The sequence below is a fragment of the Delphinus delphis genome, chromosome 9 (assembly GCF_949987515.2).
Source record: "Delphinus delphis chromosome 9, mDelDel1.2, whole genome shotgun sequence".
Taxonomy (NCBI): domain Eukaryota; kingdom Metazoa; phylum Chordata; class Mammalia; order Artiodactyla; family Delphinidae; genus Delphinus; species Delphinus delphis.
In genome coordinates this window covers 4563913-4591226 of record NC_082691.1, presented here as the reverse complement: position 1 = coordinate 4591226, position 27314 = coordinate 4563913, and the positions used below count along the sequence as shown (strand labels likewise).

Sequence of the window (27314 nt, the reverse complement as noted above, 5' to 3'; positions counted from 1 at the left end):
CTGGAGGCCAGAAGCACCTGGAGCTTTCTCAGGAGACATGGTTTCGAGCTGTGTCTTCAAGGGATCAAAACCTCCAAGGCAGTTGGTGAGGCAAAGGCAAGGGGGGACTTTCGTGCTTCCAGGACCAGGGACCAGCGTCCTGTTACCAGCCAAGTGGGGGAGATCCAAGAGGGGCCGGGACTGAGGGTCCGTGGAGAGCCTGATTTTCAGGCACCGCTGTGGTTTGGATGTTGTGACAGCTGCACAGGGGACAGGTGTGTGATGGCCCGGAGTCTACGGGTCCAGATGGCCACACACAGCTGGGTTTTGCTGTGAAGGTGTTCAGAGCCCAATCAGATCTTTGATTTTTAATTTTTTCAAAAAAAGCCAGAAATTCATTGTGTTCTTGTGAAACATTCTAGTTTTTTCAGTGTTGGCCAACTGACACATGCACACATGTGCACTCACACATGGGCACATGACACAGCACTGGACCCACAGAAGCCTTCCTGGGCATCCGTGCAGCCCGCAGGGAGCATCGTGGTTTCTGTGTGGCCGCCGGGAGCGTCTTGGTCTCTGTGTGGCCGGGGCTGCTATGTACAGAGCAAAGCGTGAGAAGATGAAGGGCATCCATGGTGGCGCTCAGTGCGTGTTTGTGGAATGAGGGGGTCACAGTAGGATTGGGTGGCAGGAGGCTGGGGTGTAGGAAGAGACTGCATTTGTGCAGACGTTAGTGATGAGGGCTTGGGGGTGCAGCAGTAGACATGGGGAGGAGGTGGGGATGGAAACAGTGTCCCAAAGCTGACTCTGGGTGGTGGGGACAGCATTTATTTGGAAAAATCTGGGGCAGTAGACATTTCTTCTGCCTCTTTTGCCCCCATCGCAGTGCTGGCTGAATGAACAAATGCCTCCTTTTCTATTCAGCATGTTCTGAAGGAGTTCAAGCCTTCAAGCCAGCTTTTTTTCTTTTTTTATTGGGATATAGTTGATTTACAATCTTGTGTTAGTTTCAGGTGTACAGCAAAGTGATTCAGTTATATATATACATATATCTATTCTTTTTCAGATTCTTTTCTCATTTAGGTTATTGCAGAGTACTGAGTATAGTTCCCTGTGCTCTACAGTAAATCCTTGTTGTTTATCTTTTTATATATATTAGTGTGCATATGTTAATCCCAACCTCCTAATTTACGCCTCCCCCTCACCTTTCCCCTTTGGTAACCACAAGACTGTTCTCTGTCTGTCAGTCTGTTTCTGTTTCTTAGATAAGTTCATTTGCATCATATTTTAGATTCCACATAGAAGTGATATCATATGATATTTGTCTTTGTCTGACTTACTTCACTTAGTATGATAATTTCTAGGTTCATCCATGTTGCTGCAAATGGCATTATTTCATTCTTTTTTATGGCTGAGTAATATTCCATTGTAAAGCCAGCTTTATTAGTACCCAGAAATAAAATGTAGTTTACTTGGAGAGCATATTTATTTCCTAAAAATGATTTTTTCCTGAAAGTGCTTCTGGGAGGTAATGCTAATGGCAGGTGGACTGCTCAGAGACTGGGCTTCTAGCCGAGACCTATGGTTGATTAATGAAGGAACACATAACCAGTCTCTCTGCCTTGACTTTTCCATCTGTATAATGGGCTGATATCTGGTCTTCCTAATAGAGGTTGAAGGATGCACTGGTTAAAACTTCAGGCTCTGGAAACAAATTGTCTGTAATCTGAGAAAGGTGTGCCCAGACTCCTTATCTATAAAACGGGAATGGCAGTCCCTCCTCACAGTGTTATTGTGAGGAATAAATGAATTAATACTACACAGTCCTTAGACCAGTGCAATATATGTTTCCTACTTCATCTTTATTTCTATAAGTTTAAAGGAAAAAATATATAATGAATAAGAATAAAGCATAAAAATTATAAAAAATATGATGTAGGTATAAGGTTTTTAATAAGAAAAAAAGAGAATTAATTTATGTCTACTTATCAGGGTAGAGGATGAAACCCAGGTGTCATTCCTAAGTCTTGTGTTGGCCAGTGAAGTGAACAGTGATGGTTTGAGGCCTCATCTGAACCCTATTTGCTGTTTTTCCCCACTTTAAATGACCTCTTTCATTTTACAACTAATGCATAGAGAGGTGATATTATAGAAAAAATTAGGAAATGCATAGAAGTGAAAATAGCAAAACAAATGTCATGGTACCCATCACCCAGAGATCATTGTTACTAATTTTTTGCCTTGTCTTTCTAGACTATTTTGTGATCTATTGCTGTAATGCATACTTCTCTTATAAACGGTATTTCTCAAAACAAATAATATTTCAAAGTTTGTTTTCTTAAAATGTCTGTATTGAGCATTTTGGAACATCAACTTATATACATTTAAAATATATTTATTCTTTTACATGTAGCTGTCCAGTTTTTCCAGCACCATTTATTGAAGAGACTGTCTTTTCTCCATTGTATAGTCTTGCCTCCTTTGTTGTAGATTAATTGACCATAGGTGTGTGGGTTTATTTCTGGGCTTTCTATCCTGTTCCATTGGTCTATATTTCTGTTTTTTTGTGCCAGTACCACACTGTTTTTTTTTTTTTTTTTTTTTTTTAATTTTATTTATTTACTTTTGGCTGCCTTGGGTCTTCCTTGCTGCACGTGGGCTTTCTCTAGTTGAGGTGAGCGAGGGCTACTCTTCCTTGTGGTGCGCAGGCTTCTCATTGTAGTGGCTTCTCTTGCTGCAGAGCACAGGCTCTAGGCGCCCGGGCTCCAGGCATCCGGGCTTCGGGAGTTGTGGCTCTCGGGCTCTGGAGCACAGGCTCAGTAGTTGTGGTGCACGGGCTTAGTTGCTCTGCGGCATGTGGGATCTTCCCGGACCAGGGCTCAAACCCGTGTCCCCTGCATTGGCAGGCGGATTCTTAACCACTGCGCCACCAGGGAAGCCCCATACTGTTTTGATTACTGAGCTTTGTAGTATAGTCTGAGGTCAGAGAACCAGATTCCTCCAGCTCTGTTTTTCTTTCTCAAGATTGCTTTGGCTATTTGGGGTCTTTTGTGTCTCCATACAAATTTTAAAATTATTTGTTATAGTTCTGTGAAAAATGCCACTGGTAATTTGATAGGGATTGCATTGAATCTGTAGGTTGCCTTGGGTAGTATAATCATTTTGACAATATTGATTCTTCTTAATAACCTAAATAGGAAAAGAATTTGAAAAAGAATATATATATATATATATATATATATGTATAACTGAAACACTTTGCTGTATACCTGAAACCAATACAGCATTGTAAATCAACTATAGTCAAATATAAAATAAAAATTGCTTTTAAAAAGTATATTTAACCAGTACTGGTATAACATTGTTTTAGTACCATCATTTATTGAAATTCTCTCTTTCTGACCTGCGGTTAGAATATCTTACATACGTTTGCCATTATAAATTGCATTGTACTGAGTATCTTTGAACTTCCCACAATGCATTCCTGTGGGGTTGTTTCTTTAGGATAAATTCCTAGAAATGGAATTCTGGTGTCTGATGCTTTGGGCCAGAGTGCCCCAGCACATTGCTCTGCAGGAGAAGTTCAACATTGAGGGCTCACGTGGCCTCTCTGTGACTCCTCGCTCTGGAAGAGGGCAGGCGGGAGCACAGCGAGGTGGGGAGGGGCAAGGCCCTGGGAGCCAGACACACCTGTTCTGCATCCCTGCTCCAGGCTTCTGGGGAGCTAGGATCTTACTGACACTCAGTGTTCTCAACTGCAAAATATTTTCAATGAAGTGAGCTTCCTAAGCGTATTATTAGCATAGGTCCTGATGCTGAGTAAATGCCAGTTCTTGTTATATAATGCCCAGGGCCTCTGTAAAATAAGATTCTTATATATAAATAAGAAACATATAAATAAATGTGTGCATGTATACATACACATCACATGCACATGCACATACGTACACATATATGTACTTGTACATAAAACACCGATGTACCTAAATATAAAATAAAACACCTACACAAAGTAAGGTCCGTTGCCTCCCCTGAATAATGTGGAGGAGACAAGAATTTCTAAAAATGTTCGTCAGAGTGGGTGATTTATTGACAGGTGTTTAGAAATCTACAAGGTGAATTGAGAATTCAAAGCACAGTCGGAAATAAGGTGAAAACAGAGGGGGAGCAGGTGTCGTGCTAAAATACCATCACTTGTAGCCCCTGCCACTAAACTGCCACCTCCGTCCACAGCGCCCGTGTCTGCGGGTGTTGGTCTGGTGGATTTTCTGGCTTATTTAGTACCTCCTGATGTAGTCCTGTCGCATCCTCAATACCGTGGACCCATGTGCTCCAGATTCTCAGCTGGTGGTGGATCCAGCGGTTTCAGCTAGAGCAATGCAGACCCCTTAATTAGCTGGGATTTGTAACCCAGTCAATGGTTCAGAAAGGACTGGTCCAAGCAAACTCTGCTGCCCCAGCCCACTCCCAGGAGGGGAACACATTTTAGGCTGTTTCTTTCCAGGAACGCTTACTTTCAAAAATGCGTCCTCCATAGACCATAGACTGGCGGTTGCCGAGGGGGAGGGGGTGGGGGAGGGATGGAGTGGGAGTTTGGGCTTAGCAGATGCAAGCTTTTATATAGAGAACAGATCAACAGCAAGGTCCTACTGCATAGCACAGGGAACGATATTCAATATCTTGTGATAAACCATAATGGAAAGAATATAAAAAAGGAATGTATATATACATATCACTGAGTCACTTCGCTGTACAGCAGAGATTAACACAACATCGTAAATCAACTCTACTTCAATTAAAAAAAATGATGCGTCCTCTACTTTTCTTAGTTGTCCATTGTCTCTATGTTGAAGAGTGCTAATATATTGATTTTTTTAATTGAAGTAGAGTTGATTTACAATGTTTCAGGTGTACAGCAAAGTGATTCAGTTATACACACACATACACGTATATGTGTGTGTATATATATATATATATATATATATTCTTTTTCAGATTCTTTTCCATTTTAGGTTATTACAAGATACTGAATATAGTTCCCAGTGCTATGCAGTAGGTCCTTGTTGTAATATATTGATTTTTAAAAGTTTGTGCAACTCAGAAGGCCTTAAGCACTTATAAGACTGGACAATTAGGAGGAAAGGTCCTTAGGAGCTGCTGGCCATCGACAAGTGATTTGCTAACTTTGGGTTGGAAGCTGCCACCTCATTCAGTCCTTCTCGTTCTCACCTTTCAAGGAGGAAGATGAAGGCTCGTGCTCCGCCCCCTCCCGGGGGGCCCACCACCCCCAACGTGCACAGAGGACAGAGACCTTCCCGTGATGCGTCCCCCAGCCCCCCGCAGAACCTGCTCAGCAGGAAGGAGACGCTGGACGGCAGGGTGGTGGCCATGACCGTGGTGCTGCCTAGCGGGCTGGAGAAGAAGAGTGTGGTCAACGGGAGGTAAGGGCCTGGGCGCGGCGAGGAGGGCCCTGCCGTCCAGTTTGCAGATCCAGCGAGACCTGAGGAGTGGGCGCATCCTCCCGCGTTGGGCTGGACCAGGGCCTTGGGGTGTAAATCTGGGCCTAGAGACAACCTGCAGTGTCACAGGCGGCCCGGCTGCATGCCAGCTGGGCCACCACGCACACCCTCATCCTTAGGACTGCAGCTCACTCCTGTTAGAGGTGGGCTCAGAAGGAAGGGGGCTCTCAGGCCCATAAGCACCTCCGAGTAGGTGACCACCACCACAGGTGGGGCCGGCATCCTTGGCCCTGAAGTTGCACAGCCCGGGGGCAGCCCCCCGAGTGACCATCCTCGGGCCACTTACGGACTGACTCTCGGAAGTATGAGTACCGTCAGTTATCAATCTTCCGAATGGAAACAATGCAGGTTTAGATTAAGGAATAAAATCCGACCCGTGGAGTTGACACTGATGGGAATCAATTTCCAGACCCTCGATTCCCACCCGCACCCTCATTTGGAGCTGATCTGCCTGTGAAGGTACCTGTGGCCGAGCTCACATGCTGGTTCTTCTTCCCGTCCCTTCCCAGCCGTAAGAGGCAGGACGGAAGCACTGGTAATACTCCACTAAGAGTATGAAGGGTGTTATTACCGATAGAATTTCTAACTTGATGTTTGATACTTATCAAAATAGATCGTAATTATACTGTTTGAGCAATTCCGCACTACTGTTAGTAGCTCAATCCATAATAAAAAGTTTTAACAAAATCACAGAAAACAATTCCATTTACATGTTTAGACATTTTATTGTGCAGAATATGATGGAGTGATCAATTATAAAAGCATTCAAGCATAAAAATAGTTTTGTATAATTCTGAGGCAGGAGTGAATGGGAGTCGTATTTCTAGGAAGCCAAGGAAGGTAAGAAATGATATGAAATATTTAAATCTTAAAAAAAGTTTGCTCGAGTCTTTTAAAAATGGATAATGGTGGAAATCACATCACTCTGGGTGTTTTTATTCTTGTGGGTACATTGAAAATAGTGATACAACAGTTTTATGTTAAAATCTTAGTATTCTGATTCTACCTGATATTACATCCTTGGCAACTATTAAATTTTATAAGGAAAATTCCAGGTGACAATTTACTGGCAAAGGGGTACATAAGTTTTAAAAATTATTTTATGGGCTGTGTGTACAAAAAGTTAAGGAATGTTTCTCCAGGCATTGATATGTACCTAGGATACAGCATCTTCAACTCTAAAAGGGGTGCCAAGCAGCTTTCCAGAGTGTTCCCAGCAGGGTGCACCAGGGTGTGCTCCTCTGTGGGGCTTCTCCTTGTGGCCACCACCCCACCAGCAGAAGGCTCTGGACCCCAAAGTTAGGACTTACCTTGATCCCTGTGGCCTAGCGCCCACAGAAGGCAGTAGCTCCTGTGGGCAGGGTTCACGCAAGAGACATTCAGGTTTCTAAAGTGTCTGTATTTCTTGTTTTACAGAGGGGTCTTTGTTCTAAATACGCTTTTCCCACTTAACTTTAACTTGAGAAGCAGGCCATATTTGCATAGGTTTACAAACTACTTTAATAGACGAGTGTAATTTTATTAGTGACTGTATTCAGTTGACTCACCATTCTTATATTTTTGGCCCAATTTCTAGTTACATTTATAAATAAACACTTTAGTGAAGTGCGATTAACATATAAAAACTGTCCATATTTCATGTGTACAGCTTGAGTTTGTGGCTAAGTATACACCTGTGAAACCATGGCTTCTTTGTCTAGTTACATACCTTTTAAGAAAATGGACTCATGGGTCGTGTCTTAAATAATACACAGGTCCGAGCTTACAAGTGCATGAGGAGAGATAGAATGCCCACTTGTAAATTAAAAATATTATTTTGAAAAATGTTTTCAAGCTGAACACATTCTTCCAATTTTAATTTTCTTTTTCTTTCAGAGTAGAAGTTATCACTGTGCCATTTTGCAATGCGGCTGTGAGAATAGGTTCAGCTGTAGAGATTAAGTATTAAAATACTTTTCTATTTTCTAAGAGGTAAATACTCATCCCTTCCCCAAGGGTTTCCCGCAGCAACCTGTGGGCTCCCTTAGCGGCTTGCAACTTGCTGACGCTGCAGCTTCTTGCTCTGGGAATTGGTTTTATGTGTCCTGCTCTTCAATAATACAAGAGTGGGCCCAAGTCACATTCCTGACCCTTGCTGAAACCAGATCTACTAATCGTTTATCAGTGTGGTTTCTCTCTTCCATTTTATCAGAGAACATGTCCACCTTTCCGCAGGATAAGCAAGTCGTTTATAATTTACAGTCAGCACCTTAACTACCTTTCCAAACATGAAAGATTCTCACAAGGAAAACACATTAGTACTTGGAGTCTGATGATTCCATTCTGCATATGACAGTGATTTTTCTTTCTCTCTTTTTTTAAAGTTTCCTTTGGATTTAGAAACGTAAGTAAAAGTCTCAGTATGTTCTTAGATGAGACATGGGAACGGGTGTTCTGGAACTTTCTTAAGGAAGAAGCTCTGGTGCCCTTTTAGGAAGGGTGCTACCAGCACTGCTCAGAGCCACTGCCAGGAGACCGCTGGTCCCATCACTCTAACTGGGGGACAAGTAAAGAGAAGGGCTTTGAAGAGAAAATGCCCTTTGCCAAAAGGGAGCTTCATAGATGGCGTCAAGCAATCGAGATTTGGGTCCATGTCATTCTGATGTGGTAAATTAACTCACGTCCAGTTGGCATGCGAGCCCGAGGGGCCCAGGACAGGAGAAGGCAAGCATTTCCCTCGCAGGAGAGAGGAAATCTCTCTCAATGTTTAGTCCTGCCTCTGTGGGCTGTCAGACCCCATTTATAATAGCCAAGTTTACAACCGTGCATGGATTTGCAGGTTCCCGGCCTTGTAAAACAACACAGGACTCCCATGGCACAGGTATCGTCCTCTGAATCCCTTCTGGAGAGAGTTCACCTGTTCCGAGATGAAGGGGAGGGGAGGGGTGAGCGAGCCCAACCCTGGTCTGTCCTGCATCACCTGCCCATCAAGGTACTGGCCATGCTCCCTACAGAGAAAGCAAGTGTGTGGTTGGCTTGCAGCTTCAGCAAGGCCCCGTGGCCTGAACCCTGCTCCCTGTGAGCTCGTGGCTCCGGGGCCTGAAGGAAGCTGGTTCTTCTCCAGCACCAGTGTGTGAAGGGGGTGAAGCTGGGAAGGGCAGTTTTGATGCTGGGGATGCTGCCAGAAGAGGACCATTCTCCAAATAATAGGCTTGGTTTAACTTGATTTACATTTTCACTTAAAGGATACTGTTTTTTAAAAGACTTTATTTTTCAGAGCAGTTTTAAGTTCACAGCAAAATTGAGAGGAAAGCAGCAATATTTCCCATATACCCCCTGCCCCTATATACACCCAACCTGCCCCGTTATCCACCTCCCCCGCCAGAGTGGTACCTCTGTTCTAATCGATGAACCTACACTGACACGTCATCATCACCCAAAGCCCATGGCTTACGTCAGGGTTCAGTCACGGTGTTTTACATTCTCTGGGTCTGGACAGATGTATCATGGCACGTATCCACCATTCTAGTATCACGCAGAGTATTTTCACTGCCTTAAAAATCCCTTAATTTTCATCAACAGCCTCCAGTTACTAAGTTTCTTTATAAGCATCTTTCCTGTGAGGAAGTAGCCTGGTTAAGGGGCAGACCATCGATTATCAACTCCTTGCCTATCCTGTGAAAAGGTGCTGTTACGGTTTTGGATGTGGTGCTAAACCCATCCTCCCGAGAGGCAGTCTCCTTTGTGGGATCCCGAGAGACTAAAAAAATGAAAATGATCATTTCTTCATTGAGCAAAATACATATTGAACACTTAGCTTTCATGAGACCCTGGGAGGAGGACGTCCCAGCAACTAGAAGGAAATAAATAGCATTCGCAAAAGGACCAGTTTGTGCAAGAAGGCGGAAGTGTACTGCTGCTGGAACCCGGATTGGGAAGGGGAGATGCGCGGCCTGGACACGAGGGCTGGCCGGGTCCCAGCGTGTATCCTGGAAGCCATCCTAGGCTCCACTTGCCGCTGACAAGACTGCACGTGCCTCTGGGGATGCAAGGTTCCTCCCCAGCGCTAGGCAAGTCAGGAGAAAGCTGGTGCATCTGAGCGTTCATTTAACTCACACACAGTGAACAATAGTTCTACATTAAAGGTAGCATGCAAATGTTACGTGCATTTTAAAAATAAGCACTGACAGGGAACTTTAAAGCTATCCAGGCTGTGTTCCAGGTCCCCCAGGGGGCTGGTTGACTTACCTGCCAAGTGAGAAGCACACAGAAAAACCTGCTCCCGTATGACCTGGATACAGGAGGCTCTAGATTCTCAAGTCAGATGTCAAGATAGAGGTCAAAGATGCTGAGGTTGGAGTTAAGGAAAACACAAGTTTCCGTGGCCAGAACCTAACCAGAAGGCACCGCCTTTTGAGATGGCCCGTCCACACCTGTCCAGACAGCCGCTCACGACATCCCATGCAGCGAGGATAACTGTCAAGCTCCATCCTCTGAAATCCCTCTCTCCAGGTCAGGGTGTTCCAACTAGCAGTGTGTTTTCAACAGTTTTACAAGTCAAACGCCTTTGGAGAAGGCATGTCCCTCCAATCGGCATAACTCCCTCTCTCCCTGGTCACATACTCAGACCCCCTGCAGGCTGGGGCAGCTGCCTGGCCCCGGTGACATTTCGGTTTTGTGAGGATGTGACCAACTCTCTGATTTGGTGCCGTCGTCCCGATGACCGGGCTTCTGACGTGTGCCTGAGACGCAGGCCCCCCTGGTCATTTTGCTGCGGCCTGTTCCCCCGTGCCTCGTTGATGGGCTCAGGACCTAAGCGGCCATAAGACTGGATTTTTGCCCGTGACCCTGGCCTCAAACCCAGAGCCCAGCCTCTGGGCAACAGACCCACTCTGGGCAGGCCCTGCTAGCATCTTGCCATGTCCCGCTTCTGTGTTACCAGGTGAAGCTGCCACACTGGACTTGCTCTGACTCTGTAACACCAGAGTCTGCCTTACCCAGGGCTCGGGCCACCTGCTGGCCTCGATCCCGCACGAGAAACTAGGCCCATTCAACCAGTCTATGATTTGACAGTGCACGCAGATTGTTTTAACGTTGTATCTGGAAGTAGCGACCTTAACATGATTTGTACACTTGACACCGTGGCACCTTTTAATCCAGTCATTGCTAGGTACTGAATGCTCATTTCATGAGTACCGAGGGTGCAGTCGTTTTTCAGTGTGGCCCCAGACCAAGAGCCGCCGCATCGCCTGGGAACCTGTGAGAAATGCAAATTTCCTGCCCAGACCTAGCGAATCAGAAACCCCGGGGTGGGACCAGCGATCTGGGCTTGAACACGCTTGAACTTCCGGAACACGTGTTAGACTCTGAGAACCCCTGCTGCCGTGCGTGCCGTGGCCCTGCCAGACGTCAGCGTATCCGGGTGAGCTCGGGATCCCCGAGAGTGAGCCCAGGGTCTCGCCGGCACGATGGCAGCAAGCGGGAGTTGTAGGTGAGTGTAAGCATCTCAGTGAGCCCCAGCAGCCTGGCCAAGGCAAGCTTTGTGATTTAGATGGAAGCGCCCTCCCTTGGAGAAGGAAGAGGTCCATCCGTCAGCCCTGCCGGACGGAAATGGGCCTTGGCCTCTCTGACTCCCATGTGGTCCCCAGACAGCCTGGTCCCCACGTGCCGTCTGCATTTAGGGAGCGCAGGATTGGCATGGGCTGTTCCTCGACCTGTCCAGCACTCTGCCAGGATTTCAAAAAGAACCACGCCTGAGAGAAGACCAGGTTCTTCTTATTGAAACCACCGACTCACGCAAACCATTTTTTGGAAATCTCCACATATTTGTAAAGTAATATTTTTTAAAGAGAGAGCTAGAAAAATTCTACTCACTTTCTAAATTTAAAAATAAATTTGATAACTTAAAAATAATAGAGGAGGGAAATCCCTTTTTCTGCTGTAAGAATAGTGTTTTGTTTAGATTTAAACCCAAGTTATCTTTCTCTTTAAGTTTGAAGTATCATTATAACGTAATCGATAAATATCCAAAGTGAAGGATTACATTTGAAATTATTCCCATCTGTTTTCTTTGTGCTATTGATGTCAAGTACTGCAGAAGGAATACCAAAGTTGCTCGGGATGGGCAGAAATTACCTGTAGATATGTTCAGTATTGAATTTTTGAATGTGTAATGCTCAAGGAAGGCTGCAATCTGCATGTTCTTTTCATCACCCTTAAAAATGTGAAATCTTTTGGATAGACCAAATGAGAATTAGAGCTATATTTTATTTCCTTTGAATCCCCACAGCTGGGCACACAGTAGGACCTAATGTCTAAGTGAATGGGTGAATGAGTGAGCAAAAGAAGCTTAGATACTGTATAAAAGACTTTTTTGCGCCTAAAAAACAAACAAATGCCGAAAAATAAATTTCATCCTTACATTGGGAGCACTTAAGATTCATTCGGGGAACAGAGATTAAAAAGTTGGAACAAGGGCTTCCCTGGTGGCGCAGTGGTTGAGAGTCCACCTGCTGATGCAGGGGACACGGGTTCGTGCCCCGGTCTGGGAAGATCCCACATGCCGCGGAGCGGCTGATCCCGTGAGCCATGGCCGCTGAGCCTGCGCGTCCGGAGCCTGTGCTCCACAACGGGAGAGGCCACAGCAGTGAGAGGCCCGCGTACTGCAGAAAAAAAAAAAAAAAGTTGGAACGAAAAGGATATTTGAGGAGCAATGGAGAGAAACCCCAAAGATCAGTGTCATTACCCACCCACCACCCCTGTTACTGTGGTTTGGGGTAACCAGTCCTCTTTGTTACTACCTTTTACTCTTCCCTTGAACTTGGGATTACAGAGAGGGAGGCAGAGACCCTGGTAATGGTGTCTGTCTTTGTCTTAGTTCAGGCGGTCTTAAAAATGCCACAGATGGGGCAGCCTGAACACAGACATTTACTCCCCACAATCTGGAGGCTGGAAGCCCAAGGTCAAGGTGACGGCAGGTGATTTCATGCTGAGACCTCTTCCTGGTCCTAGGCGGCCACTGTCCTGCTCTGTGCTCACACGACCTCCTCTTGGTGGGGTTACAGGGAGAGCGAGCTCTCTGTGTCCCTTCTTCTGAGGACACAAATCCCATCAGATTAGCGCCCACCCTTATGACCTCATTTAACCCTAATTGCGTCCTTGGAGGCCCCATGTCCAGATACGGTCACACTGGGAGTTGGGGGATCAATGTGAATGTGGGGAGAGATGATTTTGTCCACAGCATCATTCATACAGGGGGACCACTGAGACCAGAGGGCGTGCTTGGGGTCCTTAGCGATGATGGTGTAGTCAGTTTCTTTAATCCACCTGAGTCTTTCTCGACACGCTGAGAGTGTCTGATTGCCTAGTGTTCTTTGTAAGACTGCAGAGACTCTATGGGGCAATCCCCTGAGGGTGCTGCTTTAAAGGAGTATATCTTGCTACCTGCTGAGAGCCGGATGGAGTCCAGCCACATCCCGGCAGAGATGCTCTGCCCTGAGCCAGGGAAAACGTCTCATCACACACAACCGCAAACAGCAAAGACAGGATCCAATTCACTCGGTTATTCAGCAGACACTTCTCACTCACCATGTGCCTGGCGCTGTGCTCAGTGACTTAGGGGTGACTTAAGACTCGCTGGTGGATGGACAATCCTTTCGCCCTCACCGAGGAGGAAACCGGGGCAGAGAGGCAGGTCTGAGCAGTGGTGAGGGTGGCCCTAGGATGCCTCTGGAGTCCCTTCATTAAACCAGCTTCGGAGGGAAAGATGCCCGACCCCTCATCAAAGGGCCAGCGGATCAGAGGCGGTGCTGGTACTCCTGTGGGCAGGTGGGAGTCACCTGGGGAGTCCGGCTCAGGAGGTAATGAGAGTGTGCAGGGATAACCAGGCAGCCACCTTCAGTCTCCGGAAAGTCCTCTCCTGTGTGGCCCCGGGACCTGCTGAGGCCCTGTGGAGGGCACACAGGGACGCCTGGCTAGAAGTTCTCATCCTCTGCAGGCTGAGGTCCGGTGAATCCAAACCCCCGGGGACCAGACAGCAGCTCGGTTCCTCCGTGACTGCCATCGGGTGCTGCCACGGTGCTGTGGTTTCCTCTTCCTTCTGGGTGACTTTTTCCAGTAGCATCAAAGACAGAACTGGCTGGCTGTTTTGGAGTTTGGTGACTTAAAATGCCAGCCAATAGCCACTTCCATGGTGCGATGGAAGTGGCAGAGAAGCCGGCCCCGTTTTCTGAGGACACCGTCCAGAAACGCTTGTGCTGGAAAGTAGTTCCTCAGATCATGCTTTAAATGGGCCTGGGGAGGAATCACTCGAGTGGGAGGCCCTGCAGGAAACGCGAGATGAGCTCATGCTTCTGGACCCAGGTCCTCACATTAGGCCTTGTGCTGTGTATCCAGCTTCCTAGATGCGGCCCAGGTCAGTCTGCATTAGGCTGTCTGTCACTCTCTGTAGACACAGAGAGAGGCCTGCAGAACAGACAGCTCTCAAAGCCTGAGTTCTCCTCATCTCCTAAACCTCCTTGCTCTCCTGCAGAAACCCTCTGTCCTGGCTTGGGTTCCAGCCCCGGGAAGAGATGCTGTCCCCTTGGCTGAAGCGGTGATGGCCTCTGTGCCCTTTGAACAATTTAAGCACATACCATGACGGGTATGGTGTTGAGTTTTATTATCATGGTCTTACAGTGGTTTGGTTTTTTTTTGTGCTTTCCCCTTCCCCAAATGGTCAATTTGAGGAAATAGGCCTCCAGCATCATAGAATTTTCTGCTTGGGACTTCCTTCCCTTCCCTACTCCCACCAAACATTTTGTTGAGAAACGCTTCCACCCTCAAGTGTTGAAAACGTCACTGCAGCTTCATCATTAAAGAGCTTTCGCTGGGCAGAGCCGAGTCCTACGTTAGGGTCACAGAAGAGTGAGGGCAGCAGGGTGGGTGCCGATCGGCCAATTGCGGAGGAGATCCACTCAATACATAGGGTAGATTCTTAATCCGGACGGGAACCAAGTACAATTCTTTATCCGGACGGGAACCAAGTACTACATCACTCCTCGGCGAGCCCACGCGAGAATAAGTCCCAGCTTCCGTTAATGGCAAGGATAGTTTATTCTCTGTGATGCAGGAAAACCCCTCCAGCCCCAGAGCTGGCCTGCTCCCTTGCAGAAGGTCAAATGTGATGTTTCAAACATGTTACCAAGGGCTTCCCTGGTGGCACAGTGGTTGAGAGTCCGCCTGCCGAGGCAGGGGACACGGGTTCGTGCCCTGCTCCGGGAAGATCCCACATGCCGCGGAGCGGCTGGGCCCATGAGCCATGGCCGCTGAGCCTGCGCGTCCGGAGCCTGTGCTCCACAACGAGAGAGGCCACAACAGTAAGAGGCCCACATACCGCAAAAAAGAAAAACAAAAAAACCCGAAAAAAACCATGTTACCAATTATTGAATTAGAAGAACAGAAGGTTACATCACTAGCTTTGGTGTCCTTTGTGGTTTACATTCTAGGATTAATTCAAATCTTTATTGGAAAATTTATCCTTTTTGGTTTACTTGGTGGCAGTAGACTGTGGGTGGAGATACGAGAGGGGAAGTGACAGTCAACATCGTATGGGACCAGGGTCCCAACCCCAGCTCCACCCCCTCATGGGAACTGGGGGATAACGGTCCCCACCCCCCAGGCTTGGTGAGGGTAAGTGGGAACAGTGTGACCTGCACAGAATGGCTCTGGGCCATGGAGGAAACATAGTACGTGGTAACAAGTAACAGGTCGTTATTTTAGCATCGTTAGAAGTCTGTTTTCTGTGCTGAGGCTTTTCCATGGAGTTTCGTGTCTTGGAGTCTTTGGTGATGTTGCTTGCCTGTTCTGACGCATTATGCTTGTCGTTGAGAGAAAGATGATTTTTATCCCGGAGCCAAGGGAATCAGAGCTGACAGCGTCATTAGCCTGCACGCCCACCAGCGTGGCCCACGTGAGGGTTAGCGCTGCCCTGTCCCCACCGTGTGTCCTTTCAGAGTCCCCAGGAGCCAGGGGGGTAATGAGCCTCTTAAACGTCCCAGGTGATTCCAGGGTCCCCTGGTTAAGACATAGGCTGTTACCTAATTACTTCCTGGATATCGGGTGGGAGGAAGTATTGTCATGGAGATGGCTGGGAAATGTTCTGTATCCACTAGAATATTATTGATATTTTTAACAAGTGAATGGGAAATAGGGTACTTTGCAGCTTTGCCTGTGGTTTCACAGTTCAGTGTCAGGGCCCCCGCAGCTCACAGCCCTCAAGGTGAGTGATGACCGAATGGTGGGCAGAAGCTGGCACCTGTGCCTTTACAGGTGCGCCATGAGTCCCAGGTCTACACACCCCTGGGCGCCAGACACCTGGAAAGCATCACTATGACCTGAAATTATTGCCGTGCCAGTTCCTGATTAAGAAGTAGATCACAGGAGAGGACCTACGCTTTCGTGAGGTGTTTATGCCGCACTGCTCAGGAAATGTGTAGGAAAAGAGAGGTCAGCTTGAAATATACAAACATTCCACCAGGTGAATATAAATGATGGAAATGAGATTATTTCATTCTTTGGGACAAGCTGAGTTGTTATTTGGCTCCCTTAGTAAATAATGATCTGTGATGGGAGACGTTATAAAAATTATTAAAAATTTTAAAATTTAGAAATTATAAAAATTCAAATAAGGTAATTTTCTTCATTTTTGGTCTTTAAAAAGCATACTTTTTAGCTAAAAAGAAAGCTATTGTCTTCAACTTAAAATTTCAGTGTTTAAGATACACTATATTTGTGAATAACTGAAAATTTAATGCCTTATGCCCATACGTTAATATCATTTGTGCTGACCTTATTGGATTCAGGTCAACATATCCATGGGTTTAACTAGAAATGTAACTATTTTCCCAGCTATTCTGATTCTGATGGTGCTTTCAGTAGTGTTGTTTATTACTATTGAAAGTGTTAAGATATCACTGTGCAGTCATGCTTGAGGAATTAACGAGAAGCTGTTTTCTTTCTTCATACTGACGGCCAATTTGCTTATTCACCCACTGGTTCATTTGTCTTAACCCACTCAGCTAGCAGAAGGGAGAATGCAAACATTCCCCATGACCGTGATTTGTTTCTCTTTCAGCCACGCGATGATGGACCTACTGGTTGAACTTTGCCTTCAGAACCACCTGAACCCGTCCAACCATGCCTTGGAGATCCGGTCTTCAGAAACTCAACAGCCTTTGAATTTTAAGCCAAATACTTTGGTTGGGACCCTGAATGCGCATACCGTATTTCTGAAAGAAAAAGTTCCTGAAGCGAAGGTTAAGGCTGGCCCCGCTAAGGTGCCTGAGGTCAGTAGCACGAGGGACCCTTTGTCGTATAAGGCCGTATGCAGTTCCCTGTGACCCAGGGTGCTGGAGCTGCTGAGGAGAGGCCGGCGGAGCCCCTGCTGTATAAGTAACGCACGCGGTGGTTGAGGTTTCCACTTGTGTGGTGGGCTAAGTTAGACCCTAAACTGAGTTTACTTTAGGAGACCGAAGTTCACGCATTGAATAACGTTTGTTGTGTAGCATTTCTCCTTTCCATACCAGAGAAGAGGAGCCAGTCTAGAGCAGAACTATCCACCAGAACTTTCTGCAAAGATGGAAATGGTCTATAATTCTGCCCTCGGCAAGGTGACAGCCACTGATGACATGTAGCTGCTGAGCATGCGAAATGCAGCTAGTGTGATCGAAAAACAACTTTTCATTTCTTAATTTTCATTGAAATAACCACAGGTAGCCAATGTCTACCCTCTTGGCCTAGTCCTAAAGGTTCTAGCTGAGTTCTGGAGGCCTTCCTGTCCACGGCAGAGGTTGGAATATGTAGACGATGTAAACAGCTTCCTAGAGAGAGGAAAACAGAAAGGGGTTCCCTTTTGAAATACTAATGTCAGAAATACTCATTGCAATTTGGATAATATTTTATGCATAGATTCCAGGCTTTTGAGTATTGATTAAAGGTAACTCCAGCTGCTTATTGTAATTTTTTTTTTTTGTGGTACACAGGCCTCTCACTGTTGTGGCCTCTCCCGTTGCGGAGCACAGGCTCCAGACGTGCAGGCTCAGTGGCCATGGCTCACGGGCCCAGCCGCTCCGCGGCATGTGGGATCCTCCCGGACTGGGGCACGAACCCGCGTCCCCTGCATCGGCAGGCAGACTCCCAACCCCTGCGCCACCAGGGAAGCTCTAAATTTCCCTATTTTTAAACATGGTAATTTGGCCAACAGGTCATGTCCTCTAGGTTTGGGTGATTAATAACTTTTAATTGGTGGTATCTATACTTTGAGTTTGCCCTAATTCTTCAATTAAAATCACTGTTTAAGGAAATAAACCCTTTTTATATTTATATTCTGCGGCTTTTCTTGCCGTCTTGAACCCCAGCTGCAAATCCCAGGGGCAGGTGAGCCCAAGTGTATATATGACTCCAGTTTAAGAAGCATGGAAAAGATCCATGGTTCCATTTTTCCTCCTAAAATTCATCAAACCCTGGCACTCAGACTGGAAAGGGGTGAGATAAATCTCAGTCCGTTTTTTTTTATTCAATACACATTTGCTGTGTCCACTCCCCAGGATCTTAGAACAACGTGGGTGATCAGTAAAGACCAAACAGAAGTTGACTGCATGAGACTTCAGCCTATTACATTTTTGACGGGTCACTTTATCTGTAGACGTGTATAACCAGCTTTAGTCAAATTGATTTTTTTTCTGATTATGATGTCTATTATTATATGCCTATTATATCTGTATGTCTAGTGTATGTTATATTTTTCTAGCTTAAAATACATATGTGTGTAGTGTATATGTGTCAATATTCATATAAATATATGATACTAGATATTAATCTATTTATGTGGGTATTTTGTCTTCTTAAACAAAAATTTGATGTCTTGTTTTCTGAGGGTTTTTTTTTCCTTTAAATTGGATTGTTCACAAGAATTCCAAACCACTTCCCTTTAAGAAACGTATTAGTGCCTTGCATTCAGGTCTGTTTAGAATCCTTGAAAGACAGTGTGTATATTAGATTCCAAATTGAGACCCTCACTGCTGTCCATTTCCCCATGTTGGTAGCAGTTTGTTCATTAGCAAAAGAGATTGGAAGGTAAATTCATTTTTCCAGGCATTTGCTATTCCTATTCAGTGTGCCCTTTCCCCCATGACCCACTGAATTTTGGAAGAAAGACCCGGTCCACACAAAATCATGCCCTGCTCCATTCTAGTATAAACACAGCTGTGCAAAGATGCGCTCACGGAATTCTGCCTGCCGTGTTTTCCAGAAGACGGTGCGCCTGGTGGTGAACTACCTGCGCACACAGAAGGCGGTGGTGCGCGTGAGCCCCGAGGTTCCCCTGCAGAGCATCCTCCCAGTCATCTGCGCCAAGTGTGACGTCAGCCCGGAGCACGTGGTGCTCCTCAGGGACAACGTGGCCGGTGAGGAGCTGGAGCTCTCCAAGTCCCTGAACGAGCTGGGGATAAAGGAGCTCTACGCCTGGGACAACAAGAGAGGTGAGGCCACCCAGCGTCTCAGACGCGGCGCCGCTGGCCCTCCGCGCATGCGTCGTAGCACAGAGCGATGGGGATGGGCGTTTGCAGGCCTCTCCAATTTTGTCCAAACCAGAACGGGAGTGGGCGGGAAATACAATACATGGATTGCAGTTATACCTCTTTCCCCCAGTCGTGAGCATGCTCGTTACCCCTTGTCTCCCGTGAGCTTCCATGAGATACGTAAAAAGGGGAAAGGTGAGAATACTGGCGCTTCTGCCCTAAAAGAACTTCTCAGAAGCCACGTGTGAACCGTATTCTCCTGGATTTCCTTTTCAGTTGCCATTAAATACTCCCAGGTCTCAAACGTTGCTCCTAATCGAAACCAGTGGCAGAATGCAGTGAGCTGTTCCCTAAACCTGCCCAAATGCAGTTCAGTCCCTGGAGACAACACGTGCTGCTTCCCCTCTATCCTTCTCCTCCCGTGAAGGTGGTACCAGCCTGAGATCACAGTTAGTAGGAGGCTCTGGCTTGAGCGACACCTCGAGGCCAATGTTGGTACAAAGACTGTTGTGTAAGCAGAGTTCCCTGATTGACACAGGGGCTGACTGTATTTGAACAACTGTGAGACCAAAAAAAAAAAAAATATATATATATATATATATATAGAGTTAATATTCCTTGACTTTAGAATTATTAAAATGGGCTTCACAAAGTGTCTATTTTAATGAGCTCATTTGATATCCATTGGCTTTTATTTCATAAATATTGACCAGGTTGGGCTTTTAAAATACACACATATTCAAGTTTTCATGTTTTTCTACAGTTTTTTAAAAAATTTTTCCCAATTAAAAAAATCTGTATTTTCTTATTACCAAACTGTAATGGTCACAGTGGAACCTCCCCTTCCCCCAGATCTCCTCCTGAAGGTTCTGGACCCTGGGTCTCATTCGACATTCAAGAAAGAGTTTTAGCTCAGTCATGTACAAGAACATAGACTATTTATTCCTTCAAAAAAAAGTGTTCTGGCATTTGAGAGTAATGCATCTTGTGTTTTATCCGGTATGTTTTTAAAACACAGAGAAGATGATTCTCAGCACCTTCTGCACGGGCCTGGATGTTGCCGCTGTGTCTGTCTCGTTATATCGGCCCTATTTAAATTTGGTTTCTGGGAATCTTTGGAAACAGAGCTTTCATTTGGAAAGACAGAAAAAGAGAACGAAAGACAAAAGAAACATTGCCCCACATTTAAGCATGTGAAAGGAAAAGTCTTCTGCAAACGAGTATTTCTGTTATGTGCTAATCAATCGGAATATCTTGAAAGGTAGCTGTAGAATCTAATACCTGGGAAAAGCGTATGAAACCAGTCTCCGCATTAAGGAGTGGGCCCAGCAAGCCCGTGGGTGGTCTTCTGGGCACACGGGTGAGGCGGAGAGAGCGGAAACTGCCCTAAGTCTGGACCTCCCTCTTCTGACCCCGGCGCAGGGCAGGGCAGGCTGTTGCACGCGGAGAAATAGCTGTCCCCCAGCCCCTGAGTCCTCCTCTGCACTGCCTCGGGCACCCTCCTGGGGACCCTCGTCCTGGGACCCCGGCAGCCTCCCCAGACAAATAAAGGAGCATCACCTGGCATGGCGAGGATGTGCCCTGCCTGTGGCCAACATCCTTTTCGTCTGGACCATAATGTGCCATGTGGGCTGTGAAATATTTGATTGTCATCCTTGCCAAACGCCTCCATCCCATCCTACTGACAGTCAGACATTTGAGTAGAGAAGAGAACATTTCTGTCCGTGAGGAGCTCTCTTCTTTGCCCCTCTTGGGTTGCGCCCCCTCCCAGCTGGCAGCTGCTTGGGGAAGGGTAAAGGCCACGGGCAGGAGATGTGTTGTAGGCAGAGGCCCGCCCTGTCTGGAATTCCTGGCGGCGGCAGCTTGAGAAAGCGGAAGGCTTTGCTGCCACCTGCTTCCAGGATGGCGCTTAGCAGCCAGACAGCTGCAGGATTCTAGGGGATCCAGGCCAGGGATGCAGGCCTGCTTTGCACTTGGCCTTCTCCTGCGGGGCACAGCAGCCTCAGTCCAGGCTGACACAGGGACCAAGGCCTCGTCAGGTGCTGCCGTGGGTCAAGAAGCCTGTCTTCACTCTCTGTTGCCTGCCTTTTCCAGTTCTTCTGACCAAAACACAGTCGGAGCCTTCCCTGAGCTGCCGAGGTACAGTGAGCCCAGCGCTGCCCCGCCAGCTGCACCTTGCATGGCTCTGGGCTAGGACGATGCACGGGGTGACCTGAGGGGATGCAGGGCAGCACCTCTGGGGGCGTCTGGCCAGGCTGAACTGAGGTTGTGGCTTGGTTTCTTGACTCCCTGGTTGACTAAGAGAAGAACGTCCCTTGGGCAAGGGTTTGTTGTGTGGTTCTGATTGGTGAACAGTGAGGGAGCTGTTTGTAGAAAACGGCCCTTTATGAACACAGAACTTCAGGGCAGAGCAGAAGTGGTCCATGCAGGAGAGGCCCCGTGCCCTTCTCACCTGTGCTTACCTGCCCTCAGGGTCCATCCTGCCTGCGGCAGAATCTGGGGCAGTGTGGGTTGTGAAATCTGACCTTTTCTGTCATAGACAAGTATGTAAATGACTGGTCCAAATTTTGCATTCATTTCTTATAAATTATATATATATATATGTATGTATTATGTATAATACATACATCCACATGCATGCACATACGTACATAGGCGTGTATGCACACACATTTGTATTGGGACTTATATAAATCTTTTGGACTACACACACACACACAACACACACACACACTCCAAGAGAGTCATTAAACTCCCAATGAGTGTTTGGATTTTATAGAAATTTCTGTCCATGTTCGGTAAAGTGTTTGACATTAGACTTTGTTTCAAAGAGAAAAAATGCAGAAAATCTGGGCTTTGTTCTGGAGCCACAGACCAGGTGTCGTGTCTGACAGTGGTCTCCCTTCATGTTCCTCACCTGTTACCTCCTCCGTCATACGGGGCGGAGGGATGCTACAAAGAGAGGGACTCTCTTTTAAGAAGCACCACAGACACTTCTCCAAAGAAGACATACAGATGGCCAACAGGCACATGAAAAGATGCTCAGTATCACTAATTAGTAGAGAGATGCCAATCAAAACTATGATGAGGTATCACCTCACACCAGACAGAACGGTCATCATTAAAAAGTCTGCAAATAACAGCAAATGCTGGAGAGGATGTGGAGAAAAGGGAACCCTCTTACACTGTTGGTGGGATTGGTGCAGCCACTATGGAGAACAGTATGGGGGGTCCTTTAAAAAGCTAAAAATAGAATTACCATATGATCCAGCAATCCCACTCCTAGGCATATATCTGGAGAAAACTCTACTTTGAGAAGATACATGCACCCCTATGTTCATAGCAGCACTATTTGCAACAGCTAAGACACAGAAGCAACCTAAGTGTCCATTGACAGGCGAATGGGTAAAGATGAGGTACATATATACAAAGGAATATTACTCAGTCATAAAAAAGAATGAAATAATGCCATTTGTAGGAACATGGATGGACCTAGAGATTATCATACTAAGTGAAGTAAGTCAAAGACAAATACCATGTGATATATCACTTATATGTGGAATCTAAAAAAAAAATGATACAAATGAACTTACTTACAAAACAGAAACAGACTCACAGACATAGAAAACAAACTCAAGGTTACCAAAGGGGAAGGGTGGAGGGGATAAATTAGGAGTTTGGGACTAACAGATACACATACTACTATTTATAAAATAGATGACCTGTTGTATAGCACAGGGAACTATACTCAATATCTTGTAATAACCTATAATGGAAAAGAATCTGAAAAAGAATATATCACTCTATATATCTGTATCTATCAATCAATCTAGCTAGCTAGCTAGCTAACTGAAACTAACACAACGTTTTAAATCAGCTATACTCCAATTAAAAAAAGAAGCACCATGAATAGATAGTTGGTTTGAGCAGAAAACTCATATATACGAAGGCTTGATCAGTTCTGAGTGGTCTGATCTGGGGATATTGTAAGGCTGAGGGCAGTGGGGAAGGTGAATCAGAGCTCTTTTGACTTTTCTTTTACGACCCCCATGATGGGGATGGTCACTTACAAACGTGCACATTTCCCTGCGATGCAGACCCAGTTTCCCCTCTTGCATGTACAAGCTTGGTGACCCTGATCTGGCCCCCGACGGCTTGCTCCATTTCTGCATCCGGAAAAGTGGACGTTTTCAATGAGCCAGTCCTCAAGGGCCCCTGCAGCGTCCTCCATCCGTCCACACCCCTCAGCTCATCCGTATCACCTTCCAGATCACATCCAAACGGATGAGACACAACCTCCCCTGTGTTTTTATTCATATCTAAGTCGTAGTAAATGAGAGTAAATTGAAACAAAATAAACTCCACGCTCAAATTGCCATCCACTTAGAACCACGGCTTCTAGGTCTTAACTGGCGTGTTTTCTCCAGGCCTGGCTGCGACCCAGGCGGGGCACCTTGGGGGTCTTGGCTGATGGGAACACGGTCAGGAAAACCAAGTGATCTTGCCCTGCCCTGCAGCCCATCCTTCCGCAGTGCCTGCCAGTCTCAAACCTCACAGAAGGCCCCATCGGTCCAGAATCTCCGAGCCTCACCTTTGAGATTAGACCGTCTGGTTGGGGCCCAGCTCAGAGCCGGGCAGCTGTGGGCTGTGGCCTCTCGGTCCCCTTGGGGCGGCTCTGTGCCCCGAGCCCGAGCCTCAGTCCTGGGGCTGGTGACCAGCCACTCCCCCTGTCCAGGAAGAGAAACGAGAGGCTGAATCTCTGATCCAGTCTCACCGTGGTGTGGCTGGCACAACGGCCTGTGTGCCAGTGATGTGTTCTCGCTCCCTCATCTCTCAGGCACTGTCATATCCTGCACTTGCTACATCTGTGTCACATAGCAGTCAATTCTAGAAACATCAGAGGCACAAACATACACGTTGGTGCATACCTTTGTCCACATATAGCTTTACTCTGCGGCACAGAATATTTTGCTACAGGCTCTGGGCCTAACAGAGGGTTTTGGTGCAATTAACTGTGAACCCTACGTGCACGCGTGTTTCCGGGGGGATGCATGTCTCACCACTGAAGCCGGTCCCCTCGCTGGTTTGGATGTCATGTGATGTGGGGACCGCTGATTGGCCTGGCTGAGCCACCTGCATGAAGCTGAGAGGCCTGGTTCCTGGGACTAAAACCGGAGCCTTTGCCACTGACAGAATGCAGGGATTCAGGGGCTTGGTTTTTGCTTCACTGGGAGGACAGTATTACGTTAATGCATGTCACAAAGGCTCCGACTTCCGCGCCTGCCTTCTCGAGTTGGAATATGAAATTCTTGCTTAGCAGATGAGCAGCCCACCGATATTTACCTGGTTTGGGTTGGTATCTTGGTGGCAGAGTTTGTAAAATCCAGTCCACATTTTTCCACCAGTGGTTTGGTGGTCCAGCAGTTGGCAGCGGTGTGGGGAAATTAATTTTTCAGTCCTTCAGCAACACCTCAACATCTTCTCTTCTGGCCGTATCTGTGTGCCTTGGAAGACAAGAACAGGATGAGCGGATGACAAAGGCCTTCGGAGTGTCATCGATCCATGAATAATGGTCACAATGGTTGTGGTGGCACTGAGGGTGCCAGGCTTGGTCATCTGAGTCATCTTCAATCTGCAGATGGGGAAACTGAGGCCCAGTACGCTCCCATGATGGCATCCTTAAGCTCTACTCTGCTGGCTCTCAAGTGTGGTCCCCACAGCTTAAGCATCCCAGGGTGGGGGGGTGCTTGTTGAGTGGGGAGTGCTGGGCCCCATGCCCAGAGTCTCCCATATGGGCGTCTGGTGCGGCCCGAGGTCCCAGGGATGCCGCTGCCGCCAGTTCTGCCTTGCCCTGGAGACCGTGGCCCTTGGCTGCGTCATCACCATCCCGACTGGCCTGGGCTTTGGTGCCCCATCGGGAACTCCAGAACATCCTTTCTAGCTCGAAAATCCCGCTGAAGAAAACCCCAGGAAATGGAGAAGATTGAGGATTTAGAAGTCAAGAATAAAAACAACAATAGAAGAAAAAACAGGTCCCCTAGAGAATGTAATGAAAAAGGAAAACATCCTGTTTGAGGTAGAGGAAGAAAAATCAGGGGACATGGGTCATGGAGGAGCTGACTTGGTTATTTCAGATGTCCCCTGGGTAAACCATCACTGTTACTCCACGTTCTGGAAAGGAGTGGGCTCCTCAAGCCGGGAAGCTGTTGATGTAGTTTATTTAGTTTGCGTTTTTACCGCCACCCTCATAATTCTTAAAGCAGATGTTTAGCACAGGTGCCGCAGTCCCGAGAGCCGTGCTGTCCGGTCTGATGGTCACAAACCAGGCATGGCCGTCAGGCACGAGGCATGTGGCCGGTGCAAGCTGAGATGTGCCGTGATGTGCACAGTGCATTTTGAAGGCTTAGTACCAAAACGAATGTAAAACACCTCATTAATAATGTTATATGGATTATGTGATGGAATACTAATATTTTAGATCTATTGGGTTAAATAAAACATTATTAAAATCAATTTCACCTGGTTCTTTTTGGTGCAGCTGTTGGAAAATGCAAAATTACGTATGTAGTCCCTTTAATTTTTGTTGCACAATACTGCCCTAGAACTTCTGGATTTATTCGGGGTTTTTTTGTTTTGTTTTGTTTTGTTTTTACAATACTAAAGATTATAAGAACCTTTAGAGATTTCCTAAACCCAACTGGAGGCTCTGGGTGGCTCAGAACGCTTTGAGAGAAATAGTTTTGCTCTCTTATAAGAACTAAAGTTTGAGACTAGAGTAAAAAAAAATCATTTGTTGATATTTTTAAAGTACTTAATCTAATGTTTCATATGCTGAAAAATAACTTAGTACTTTTTTTTTTTTCCCCAGAAACCTTTAGAAAATCATCACTTGGCAACGGTGAGACAGATAAAGAGAAGAAAAAAATTCTGGGATTTTTCAAAGTTAATAAAAGAAGCGATAGTAAGGTAATTGATTCAGTATCAAATATCAATCAAATTGACCTATGATTCTGCATTCTGTACAGACAGTTTCTTGAGATGTTTGTCCTCAGCCTCTCTTGGAATTTATCTAAATACACGTAGGAGTCCTCACTCCTTCAGGGAGTAGGGTGCGTGTCGTGTCAGTATGCACAAGTGCCTCTCATATCCCACACTTGGTTCCTAAAACAGTGGTCTTGGGTGATGGTGTTTAATTCACCAGCAGAACACGAAACCATGCACCCTCTCTGCTGGTACCTGCACAGTCCTGGAAGGAGGTTGAAGCTCAGTAAACAGCCTCTGGATGGATGGATAAGTGAATGCATGGTACGGTTAAGTTTATATAAATACCCAGTATCCCAAATGAACCAAATCTTCAGAACTTGTACAACCTGGTGCAGCCTCAAGGAGCTGCCCAGGGGCCGCTTTGTGGAGAAGAACATGAGTTGTTGAGTGGGTCCATTTGCCAGTAAATTTTAGATGTTCCCTGCTCTTCCCCATATGATTTGGGAACATGCTGAATAAGTTAATTTTATTGATCTGGTTGGTCTTAGTTAATAAATCCTAAAACCGTAATTTGGGTACAGTGTTATAAAGTCATAGTACAGAGAGTAAAAATGAACACGTTTAAAATCATCTTTGAACCCTCAAGCTATACAGGCCTTCTAACTACCAAGAAAGGAAAATGCTTGTGATCTCTATTGTGTTGGCTGAAAAAGGTTTATTTTGCTGGGTCAAGTATTTTCTCTTAACTAGTAGATGGCACTAAAAAAGACAGAACCATCGTGGGGAACGTTAGTCTTTAATCCGCCAGCCGGGTTTGGAAGCGTCCGCCGTCCACGGAGCGGTAGAAGAGGCGTGAGTAGGGTGGACGCACGTTGGTCCAGAGCCCTCCCTGCCCATTGCATGGCCCTTGCATCTGTGCACCAGCCTGCACGTGTCCTGACCTTCCGGAGCCCACGGGGTCAGAATTACCATCCACCCCGTGTTCCTGATGAGGACGCTGGGGCCCAAAGAAATAAACTTGCTCAGGGTCCTGGGGTTAGATCCCAGGTCAGCTTGTGGTTCGGAGATGAGAGGTCAGTGAGAACGCTGGGTGGAAGCTGGCAGCCCAGAGAGGAGTCGCCACCTGAACTAGTGAGAGGTCCCTGTCCTCAGGAATCTCTGCCAAACTCCAGTGAATTGCTCTTGACCACCTGATGCTTTGATAGTGGATTCTTCATTCTCTGTCTTATTACTGATTGTGTGTGTTTCCCCCTGCTTCCATGTGTCCTTTGAAAATCTCTGCTCCGTGTGTGTCTCT

At 46.5% G+C, this 27314-nt stretch overlaps 1 protein-coding gene across 3 annotated transcripts in view; it reads left to right on the top strand.

Moving 5' to 3' along the window:
- The window catches only part of COBL (cordon-bleu WH2 repeat protein), a 259545-nt gene that overhangs the window by 81203 nt on the left and 151028 nt on the right, over positions 1 to 27314 (top strand). For all 3 annotated transcript variants that reach the window (XM_060020105.1, XM_060020107.1, XM_060020106.1), the window contains exons 2-5: positions 5217 to 5420; positions 16591 to 16801; positions 18766 to 18994; positions 25902 to 25999. In XM_060020105.1, the coding sequence (XP_059876088.1) occupies positions 5217 to 5420; positions 16591 to 16801; positions 18766 to 18994; positions 25902 to 25999 (742 nt within the window). The remainder of the gene's footprint in view (positions 1 to 5216; positions 5421 to 16590; positions 16802 to 18765; positions 18995 to 25901; positions 26000 to 27314) is intronic.